Raw genomic sequence first — 12033 nt, forward strand, 5'->3', positions numbered from 1 at the left:
TCAGGGCATAGGCGCTATTTTCCAAAAGGCTCAAAGGCCCGGTTTATCCACTTGAGGATTTTAGGTGGATAACAAGAAAGTCCTGAGCTTTTCTGATGATGCAGCCTTGGTCCAATAGCACACAGCACTGTTTGTGAAAGTAAGAGATTCCTCTGAGTAGTGGGAATGAGATGCATGCAGTTATTTCCAGGGAAGATGAAGACGATCGATAACAACACAATGATGTTTGTCACTGACCCTAGAAAGGCATTGGGTTGATAGGGTGACAGGAGACACATTCCAATGATAGGCACAGCACTAAATTGACATTCCCAGCTTTGGCAACGCACTGCAAGGGAAGAACATGCAGTCATCATGAATTCAAAGGTCTGACAAGGAGCCTGTCAAGAGTGGGTAAGTGGTGGCAGCAGCAGTGGGCACAACAAATAAACCAATCACCAAGTCCCATTCATGAAACGTCCCTTGACTTACGCAGTTCAGACTGGGTACAGAAAAATTCCTGGTGGGGGACACAGACCTTTTACCTGTCACGCCTAGATCTGTGGACTATTTGTGAGTACGAAGGATAGAGTTATTGAAGTGAACACTTATTCCCTGACAGCCGTAGAGTAAATAACAGAACTCTTCCTTAGACCTTTAAATATTAAAAAGTGAGTTGTGCTTACATATTGGGTAGCTGAATAAGGTGGGGTGCAGCTGTAGACGGTGGCTCAACAAAATAAAGTGCACCTCACAAAGCCATCCTCTTCGAAGATGGACAGGAGGTTTTCCTTTCTGACCGAATTTAATGGCCATGGAGTTTGTTACTACTCTGCCTTGGAGTAACAGAGTTTGGGTGTTACTTATGTGGGTCAAAGGCTGTCTTCCCTTATACTTACACATTATTATGAGATGCACAGAGGGTTTAAATTAATTGCTGGTGGTCAGGAGGCAGGGGAGATATACCCAAAGAAAGGGGATTGGGTGGCTAATGGCCCTGGATAAAGAACAATGCTGGTTAACCTGAATAAATACAGACTTTTCCATGTAATGTCTCAGGAAAGGTCTTGGCTATCAAGCTCCTTAAGATCCATTCTTACATCCAATCAATCAGAGCCTTCTTATGTTCCTCAAAGAAGCACATCTGACCAGGCAGGAGATTTTGAGGTTGCAACATCGATGGTAAAGCCACTTATTTTCCACAGAGTACTCCTCATGTGCTAAGATTTCCTTGTTAGGGGGTTCTCAATTAATCTCCATGTGTCCCTTCAAATATATGCTTGGATGAGGAAGTTAAATATGTATTGGTTAAGGGGAAACTGGACCACATAGAGCTAGTATTGGTCTTTCTTTTTGCACCTCTATCACAGATCAGAAACTCTTCTAGTCTACCATTGTAGACTGAATTGCAATTTGGCTACATGCTCCTAACATGATGGTTGGTGATTATAATTCTGTCTTGGATGCTAGCCTCGGCTTTTCGATTCTGTCACTGTATGGTAGTATGGTTAAGGGGGCAGGCATGCCTTGGTTGGAGGGCAAATTGGGAGTTGGTGAGCCCATGGCCACAGTAACATCCAGGAATCTGGGAATACAGGACAGTATGACCTACATGTCTGATTAGATAGTGTTATGCTACACTAGCTACAAGGTATGATCATGCACACAGAATATTTGGAAAGGACAATGTCTGTCTATAATCCACCATTGATGAGCATGGACTAGGGGAGGCAATGCACAGTGACCACCAGCTGGTGACTCGAAAGCATCATAATAGAGTGTGTGGAAATTAGAGTACCTGAACAATATCATATATAATCACGCTAGGGAACACGAGAGCACTGCGTATGATGCTTCACTAGAATTGGAGGCCTTTAAGGTTATAATCAGTGATCACTAGTTTAAACCTGTGGCTGGGGTCCAGAAAACACTGGGATCAAACTCTAACTGGACAATTCAGTCTCGGCTGAGGAATCGCTGTTAATCGTAAACCTCCAATGATAAAAACAGCTCTTGGCATAGAAGGAGAAATACAACATGATTCTTGAAATGCTTAGAGGCCTTAATTACACTGAATATTTGACTATAACACCCTCCAACAGGGATAATGGTGGCCGCTTACTTCATGTCGGATGAAATCTGAACAATAGTGCACAACTGTAGCACTCATAAAGGGAGAATGGGGTAACGTGGTATTCAGACCAAAATTAATTACCCATTTGTAGATCACGATGCTGAACTCTGCAGGCAGGTGGACACAGAAACTCAGAGATAAATAAGTGCTTACATAAGTAAAACATTACTTTGTTAATCACCTGACTTTGTTAAGGAATTAAATCAACCAGAGACAGAACCAGAAGTAAAGAAAGCCATTAGGAGTATAGCCCAGGGTAAAACCCTGGACTCAAATGAACATTTACTTGACCTTCTTCAACCTGATGGCCACAACAAATAGCAGGCACAAACTCCACTGCTCTTACAGATGGATACCATTCTAGTATAACCAGGGAAGCTTTTCTTGTTTCACTCAATAAACTCTTACTTGATCCCATGATCGTAATCTTTTCCGGTGATTCATAGGTAACATTAAAATCCCCAGCAATCAAAAGAGGATTGCAAAGAATGCTTCGTTCCTTGTGATCCATTGGCATGCACAAAATATGTGAATCTTTGTTCTTGGGGGGGGGGGGGAGGTTAGTGTGAATATAAACATTATCAAGCTTCATGGTAAAGACATAGATGAAATTATTCACAAGCCCCTAGAAATTGGATGAAGTTATATACAGCTTCCTCATATGGTAGCATAGGGAAGTTTCACCCAAATTGTTAAACCACCAGAAGGTCATCCGTCTCAAAAAGGGGCATACTCCACTCTAAAATTTAAATACCCTGGTCCAAAAACTGGGGTGGTAGCCCAAGTTTCCTGCAATGCGCAGATGTGAAATTAGTCAATGGAATCCCCCCATGATGAGTCTACTAGCTTAACACTGATACTAATTAAGGTGATATTTTCTCTCTATGGAATATAAACTGCTCTCATTGCTATTGTTTTTCAAGTCAAGAATAACTTTATTTCGGTTCGGAGAACCATAAACGTTGAGCAGATAATGATGTATCAAACATTATAAAACAAGCACAATAATACATTTTAAAAACAAATCATAAAATTCTGTGGTTTTACAAATTCTATATATAAAATATTTGGTCTAAAGCAGCATGGTATTATACAGTTCATAATATTCTGACAGTATGAAATAGGACAGCAAGAAATTGTACTGTGGGTTAACAGCCTCTTTTACTCATAGCGCTTTCTGATAGCCATGGAGAATTTTATGTAATTAGCTATCGCAATACAGATATCAGAGGTGGCCAGAGTGTGCAAAAAGTTAAAACCATCGATATACGTACAAGGGCGAATTTTCCTTAAAAGTGGGGCTAAAAATGTACTCCTCGCCTCTTTATATAAGGTGCAGAATAGAATTAAGTGCATAGTTCTTTGGCTTGCTGGATTATCACTGGGACAGGGCATAAGCTCATCGGCCCATCCTCTTTGGCACGGAAATGCAAGCAGAAAGTGCAAAGTACCTAAGCGAAATCTAGTTAAAAAGAATCTAATCTACTATTGTTTGTCTTTTTACTGGATTATGATATTATAGCTGTATCAAAGGTATTTTGGTCCAGCCAATCCTGATTTGACAGTGGACTGGTTAACTGTCAATCAGTCTCATTTATGATGAAATCAGGAGAAATAATATATATGATTGTTAACGCTAAGATTTTCGGATTGTCCACCATAACTAGCTGAGATTTTGCTGGGATTTTAAATTGAGGATTAAACTTGAATTGGATTTCAGAGCCATTTCACATGGTAATAGCTAGATTTAAGGCCAAAAGACAGTCTACCAGATATTTCTCTATTAAGGACAGTTAAATAAAGTAATAGGCCTTAGACAGAGATGAATGGCATTCAATTACTATAAGATCAGAGCACAACAATGAATAGCAGCTGACTCACCAATTGTAACATATCTCCACACTTGGGGTAAGATGAAAGGAGCTACATCTGGCTTTTACCAAACTCTCACTTCGCATCTTTTTTCTCAACCCTTATCGCAAACTTTACGTACTAAATGGCAAACCTTATTGTCAGCCTCTTATACTGATAATGAATGGTCTGACATTCTTAACAATCTCAACAAGGGTGCACGTGAAGCACGATTGAAATTTTGCTTATTCAAGATCTTACATGATTGGCACTGGTCACCAACAAAACTGCATAAAGCTGGCTTGCTTCCCCATTCAAACTGCTGGAGATGTGATAGTACGTCTTGTAACATTTCTCATATCATTTGCGGATGTCCAGTGATCCAACCCTTTTGGAATTATATAGGTAAAACCTTACATTCCACGATGCCTCTACAAACTCCACTTTCGCATGCTACCATTCTTCTGCATGATACACGTCAATCACAATCACTCTCTAAACCACAAGCCCGACTCTTACACACAGCCTTAGCTACAGCCAAAATTTGTATACTACGGCAATGGAAGTCACCTCAACCACCATCACAAGAAATATGGATGGTGGCCATGATTCAAACAGCTTCCTACGAACGTATTATATACAACATACAGGATCAATCTGATCTCTTTCTTCGAGTATGGTCACCTTTTCTAGCTTTAAATACCGATGCTAATATTAATGACCCATCTACACAGTAATTTAATTCTTATCCCTTTTCATTCTCATTCATCATTCATTATTGGTGGTTAATAAATCTTAATACATATTGTGTCTACCTATTTGTTGTTGTTTTTAATAGCTACTCACCAGAACACTTACATATAATTCTGTATCTTTTAATATATATATTTATACATCAAGTGAAATTATTATCCCTTATATTCATCTTTTCTCTATTCTTATTGGTTTTCTAGAGTGTCTTCTTTTCTCAGGAACATATTTATATAGCTTTATATAGCATTATGTCTTATATTTGTGTACATTTTCATTTATCGTTTTCTTTTGTGTTCCCTTCTTTGCCTTCCCTTTCTCTCTCCTCCCCCCCTTCCCGTAATTCCATCTTTTATGGCCTCAATATAAAGTCAAATATTTGTTTTTGCATGGATCTGTTTATGTGTTTATTAAATTATATAATATGATTAATTATTCAGAAAGTTTTATTATATGCTTATATATAACAATTTTCTTATATATTTATTGTATGATAATGCAAACAGTTATTATACTATGTGTATTCTTTTGTAAATTTCAATAAAAAATTGAACCACAAACCCAAGTCAACATTCCAAAAAAAAAAAAAAAAAAAACAAAAAAAACAATGAATAGCAGTGTTGTATATGGCTAATCAGATGGCTTACCTTGTTTTTCACTGTGTCACTATCTTCCCTTGTATCTGTTGGGAGCTTTGCAACCTTAATCATAAAAAGTGGTCCACTGACATTTGAAGAACCACTTCAATTTGAGGTGGTTCTTTTAGATGGAGGAGGGGGCTTTTTAATACATTTTCTCCCTGAGCTTTCTCATGTGGTCTCCTACTTGGTGTATCTCGGATTGCTGTTATGTGCACCTGATATTTGCCCTCCTGCTTCCTTTTCAAAAAAATTGGCTGACCGTCAGTGAGATCGCAAGGGCGAGAGGCAGGTAAAATGGGTGTTAAATGAATAGCAGGATGCGTTGGCCCAATTTTGATATGGGTTTTTATTTATCTATTTCAAAACTCTTGTCATTTATTTTATCAATAACTGAACCATACATTTTACCTTTCTAATCTCGATTCTCAGTGACTCTGTCCTAACTACGAGGTCTTCCTCTTTGCCAATGGTCAGAGCCAGTGATTTTCCCTTACGGTATTTTCCTTACGGTAGCTGCATACATCCACTTTACCGTGTTATATTCGGTTATATATGTGTTTGAGCAACGTTATTGGAACAGGCAAGATTATTATTTATTGTAGGATTTGCATCCATATCATGAAGGGCTTTTACTTAGTTGGACAGCTCTTTTGTCTGATTATAGGTTTAACTATTTAAGTCAAGAACTCTGAGACTTGGTGGGCAGATTAGGACTCCAATTGCTTCTTTCCATACTGAAAATAGTCTCAACCTCTTCAATAAAGACACTGGTATCCTTCAGGGTATCATCTTTGGCCATGTGCCCTATTAACTAACCTCTTAGATTTTCCAGCTGCCTACAAGGCCTCAAGTGCTTTTTTTAACCATGCTTCAGATACAATTTTATACAAGCATAACTTTATTTATAAATGGTTTACAGCTTCCCAGAAGCAGCCAGCTAAGAAACCACTTTCTTAAAGACAAGGAACAAACATCCACAAAGAAGCCTGTGTTACAGAGAGCTTTATGACCAACACTCTAATCATTCCATTAATACTATAAGAAGAAAATGTAAGAACAAAAATAACCAGCGGAAAACGAATAAGACTGGAGTTCCAAGGATCAATGGTCATACCTAGCAATGAGCCATTGGGCCTTGTCCTGCGTCTTTCTGGCGATGATGGGTAAAGATGACCCCACTCTTGGCCCGGGCTTCGCCAGGGTGCTTTCCTCACGTGTCCACACAGCAGGGTGAGAGGTTGTTCTGTGTAACACTCAATAAGTGGTGATAGGGGCCTGACTCCTCAGATGGCTTGTGGGGCAAGAAGTCTCTCCTAGATCCCCCCTCCAACATGATCACAACTCTGCAATCTTGGCACCCCCTTTGTCTTTCCCTTTCATTGTCATCCATTCTTAAATTGATTCACCAACCAACTTTTCACCCATCCACCTATTCACTTAGTCATGTGTCCAAGTGTCATCCATTCATCAAGGATTGGACAAGGTTCTATAATGAAAAATGTTTTGTAAAACACACCATATGTGCAATTTTTTAAAATACATTTCTTGGGGGAGAACCCCCACCAATCCCCTATTGCAGTGGTCAGACTCGCTTGCTGTCTTCACTTGCTATGTGCAGTATGACAGTTGGTCAGACAAAATGTGCCAAGGCTTCTTTTGGTTTCCAGTCAAGCCTTGGGATTGCCCAGAGACAAGGTAATTATAGAACGGCTTTACTGATAAGCTGCTGATGCGCATGGGGAGCACGGTGCTGCACATCACAGTGAGTTTCATGCTGGCAATCTTCCTGTGCCCTAAGATGAAAAATGAGGGCTGGAATTTTTTCGATTTGCCCTTGCTGTTATTGAAGAGGGCTATTGCAATGGGAGAGAAATCCTCAACTGCAACCTTTCTTTGTCAGTGGAAATAATGGGTTGAAAAATGGCCAGAGACCTGTAGTATGTCTCTACACAGGGAGGAAAGTAGAGGGTTACAAGTAGAACAGTAGCGCAAGTGGGCCAAATGTTACTTTTGTTGTTTCGGATTATAGAATTGACAGTTCACCGATAAGCGGAGATATTGTATTCTGCTCATATTCCAAGTAATAATCCAGAGAGTGTAGATAAATACACTTTCTTAAACAGTGGTATCCGAAGCAGGCCCCTCATTGGGGTTCTGCACATTACCACAGAAATCAAAGCAATGAGGTGCTGCACATTACCACAGAAATCACAGCAATGGATCCGATTCTCTCTCCTTCTTACTGGACAGGGACACATCTCAGTTGCCTACTCCTTCTGGCGATGCTCGGTAACCACTATATATTGACTCGTAATAACAGCCAAGGTTAAATATATATATTTTTTTAATTATATGCAGAGAGGCATATTTATCATTGTATTGCATCACCCTTGTGCCACACAAGGGGGCGCAAGGGCAACACAATGATAAAAGCAGATGGACCTGGATGGCTTGATAAATCAAAAGTAATGCAACACAGCCCAAATCACTGCCTTGCATTCCTCTGCCTCAGGGATGTGTTCCATGAGTGTTGCTGTGGGTGTTCCCATGGCACATTCACAGATTTACCGTTAGTGGTAGACCTGGCAATGTGATGAAATGCTATGCAACCCCAGGTGAGGCTTAATGAGGAGAAATGTCTTTATTTATCCTCGTTCTCCTCATTTAGAAAGAGGAAAATACCTCAGAGGATTGTTTTTGTGCAGGAAAACAATTTTGCTTACAGAGCAGGCTCCCTGCACCATGGCGCAAGGGTGCTGTTTTGGCACTAGGCAACAAAGAGTGTGCCTGTGCAAGGAAAGGACAGGAATGCACCTTATGGTGTTAAGTAGGGCGCATTCCTTCCCTTTCCCTTTCAAGCAGTGCAGCAAGGTGGTTTGCTGCGTTGCACTACATGATAATTGATAAATGTGCTCCAAAGGATTTATAGACCACGCAGCTCTATTTGAAATAAGATAATGATTCGAATGATGTAAGTGGTTTATAACTACTGCTCCTAGACATTATTCATTGATTACCGGTTTGCACTAAAGACTAATTATGGGGAGGCTGGTGGAAATGATTGGAGCATATTCTGCGGATATGCAAACGTATTGGTTTGCTTCTTATCCTTCCAGAGCGCCCCAATACTAGCTCCTCGGTTCTAAATAGTGACTGCACCATGGGTAATGTTTCAAACTGCAGTTTAAAAAATAATGAATGCCAATAAAGTAGATATAGAAAAAACATGAAGCAACTAGCAACTGTTTATGTGCATCCCAATGAATGTCAGCGTAAGGATCTATGTAACATTTTATTTTATTTTAACAGACCAACAGGTGGACTAATATCAGGTTTGGTCACTACACTGCTGGCCATAGTTAATTCGCTACTTGATGGTCTGAACAAATTACTTAAGTCGACAGTCGAATCGGTGGTGAGTCACTATCTGAAAGCATACTTTTTTCAAACTTATATTGCACAGTTTCTTTGCAATCAATGTATGACATTGTTGTTTTTTTTTATTATTGGTACGTACTAATGCAACCAATTTGTAAAAAGAGGGGCCACTTTATTGCAAAAATATTTGTGTAGCCTTGAATAATTTTGTCATCCAAAGTCAAGCACACATTTTAAGACCTAAGTTTGCAATTTACTGTAAATACTCAACGCTCCAAATTTGCTAAAATATTTTTAAACACAAGACAGGTTAGAAACCCAGGCAAGCCTGCCCCATTTCGACCACCATAGCACCATTCATAGTTGTAGAAACTATTTTTGCAATGTTACCTGTTCTTTGGTCTTCTGAATCTGATCAATCCCTTTATTAACAGGATAACGTCTTCTGACATGGGCTACATGCTTGCATGTTGCAAAAGGAGTGAGAATGTAATCCTTTTTGTCCTGCTTACATTATTTTTTGCTTGTTACTGTTGGTAAATGAATCTGACTGTGCCCTGGGCTCTGCTTACTAGGCCCAGTGCCAGTACTTTGAGTATAAGGTTACCTTAGCCAGATCTAACCCCAAAGGATAGACTTTCTCCACGTTGGATTTTGAGAGAATAGTGCTTTCTGGGACAAGAATATGCCACACTTCGGAGGAAGTGGACATACACATGGGTGGAACCCTGCATTCCATTGGTCAGGGGTGCCCCCTTGCGTGATACCCAGAAATTGTGAATAAATATGGGGGAGCTGCTCAGCTCCTCAGATCTGCTGCCTGAAACTACAACGAGAAGAGGGACTGCCCTACTGGAATCAGGATCTGCACTCAAATGACTCAGCTCTGAAGGACTGCACCGTCTACACAATCTAGTGCTACAGCCCTAACAACTTTGCCTTGTTTCAAGAAGGATTAAGGAGTGGACTCCTTGTGAGCTACAGTTTAATAGAGCGCGACTTCATCATCTCCACCAAGAGTTCCCATCCTGGAGTGAGTCCAATGGACTTTTAAGGATTTAGCTAGGTGCATTGTGAGAATTGAATCCACCATCTAGGTGATTTCAGACAAGTGGATTTATGTTTTGGACACTTTGATCCCTCAAAAGGAACTTAAGGAAGTAGTTCTAGATCTAGAAGTTTGGTGAAGTTTAGGAACTTTGGGGCTCATTATGATGGCGAAAGGACCGCCACCGCCGGGCTGGAGGTGGCGGTCCTTCCGCCATCATACAGAAATTTCCCACCACCAAATTAGGGTGACGGTGGGAATCCCAATGGTACCGCAGCAGATGGAAAGTTCGTCCACCATGGTTCTGCAAGGCGGTCCTTTTCTGCCCGCCTTGCGGAACCCGGAACCAGGGTAACATTACGGCAGAGCTGTGCAGGCACTGCCGTAGGGATTACGGTATCCCTTTCTGCCTGTCTTTTTGCAGCAGATATAGATTGGCTTTGGGGGCCCATTATGGGCCCCCTCTGTTTGTGTGGGGATTACCCATGGTACCTCCCTGCATTTCCCTGCACTGCATGGCAGGGACCGCATGGTGCCTGCCACGTAGTGCAGGGAAATGCTCAGTATGGCCTTTTAACATTGCAGACGGTGCTGCAGCTGGCAACACCGTACGCAATGTTAAAAGGCCAGGATGCGCCTGCCAGTATGGCGGGCGCATCCTAATTACACTGGTGGGACCGCCGCATGTCTGGCGGGTGGTCCCAGCACTGCTATGATGTCTGGCCACCATCATAATGAGCCCCTTTCTGTCACAAACCTCCATAAGTTTACTGACTCGACACCGAGAGTCAAGCGGCTAGCTTGAACCGCATCCCAGCCTGGATTTGAGGTTTATCCCGCTAAGCGCCAGAGTTCCAAGGTTTGACCGACGCCTTGCAGAGAAGCATTCAGACAAGGTGCATCGAAATTGGCCTGCTGGAGGGGACCGTTTAACATTGAGAGCAAAATCCTTTATAAAAGTTTCAACGTTCGAAGGTGAAATTTTGACCGGGGCCTCCTGCTTAGTGTATCCCACCAGGCTCCATCGTGGTGCCCAGATTCCTAAAGTGGCGCTATAGGTTTTTATGCGCTAGAAAGTGTTTATTCTTTTAAAAAATCATATCTCTGGTTCCCTACAGATTGTTAGTGTGTATTGTGTCTTACTTGTTTGATGTATTGGTGTTTTTAAATGCTTTACACACCTGGCTCTTAAGTTACGCCTGCCTGCTCCTTGCCAGCTACCTAGGGTTGAGGAAGGGAAGAATTTATTGAGACCTTCACTGACCTTTTTAATGTGTTTGTGGCCTTAAAACTAGTGGTAAGTCACTACTTTTCACTACTAATAAACCAATTTCCAACAATAGGTGTAAAGTTGGTAAGGCAGGTGTTAGAAATGGGGGTCTCTAATTGGCAGAGATAGGTAAAATTGTCCAGGTAGGGACCCTTGCTTCTAGTCAGGGTAAGGTGGACACACACTTTAACTAACCCCTGAACACCCCTTTGGTAACTTGGAATGAGCAGACAGGCTTATCCCAAAGGTAATGTGTAAACTATTTATACCAACGCTTACAGTAAGAGTGAAAACACAACAAATGGACACCACACCAGTTTAGAGAAATAAAGTATCTTTATCTAAATCAAACAAGGCCAAAATGGCAAAAAACCAACATACATAATTCAAAAAATGACTTTAACTATGGATGCGTGATTTTACACCGAGGTACTTGTAGGTGCGTCAAAGATCACAAGGCCAAACAGCCGCAGACAGGAGAAGCGTTGGAAAATACAGCGATGCGTCAGTTCCTGAGTCCTTGGGGAGGCGGCGACAGTTCTACTGCACACAGAAGTGATGCGCCGAATTGGGACTGTAGGAGGAAGTGAAGCATTGAAATCCAAAACAATTCTGGTCGGCGGGTGATGCATGGAAAAACTTGGTGCACAGGTACTATGCGTGACACACCGTCACCCTCGGGACACATCGAGGCTTTGCGTTGTCCACCTCTGAGGCCCTGTAATTGGAAGGAGGCACCTCAGGCAAGGGTAGGATTCACAGATGGCAGAGTCCAGCAGCACCAGCAGAGTTGCAGGAAGTCTTTTATGTCCCTGAGGATTCTTAACAGGAGGCAAGCACACACATGCCCTTGGCGAACCTTCACAAGCAGGATACACAGCAAAATCCAGTCCTTTGTCCTCTCCTTGGCAGAAACAGCAACTGCAGGCCAACCCAACAAATGAAAACACAGCAAAGGGGCAGCCCTCCTCCTCACAATTCT

At 41.5% G+C, this 12033-nt stretch overlaps 1 protein-coding gene across 1 annotated transcript in view; it reads left to right on the forward strand.

Moving 5' to 3' along the window:
* The window catches only part of LOC146812239 (uncharacterized), a 303094-nt gene that overhangs the window by 140893 nt on the left and 150168 nt on the right, over positions 1-12033 (forward strand). Inside the window, exon 7 of the mRNA XM_085615147.1 lies at positions 8665-8770. Within this exon, the coding sequence (XP_085471273.1) occupies positions 8665-8770 (106 nt within the window). The remainder of the gene's footprint in view (positions 1-8664; positions 8771-12033) is intronic.

This window comes from Triturus cristatus, chromosome 7 (genome assembly GCF_964204655.1).
Source record: "Triturus cristatus chromosome 7, aTriCri1.1, whole genome shotgun sequence".
Lineage (NCBI taxonomy): Eukaryota > Metazoa > Chordata > Amphibia > Caudata > Salamandridae > Triturus > Triturus cristatus.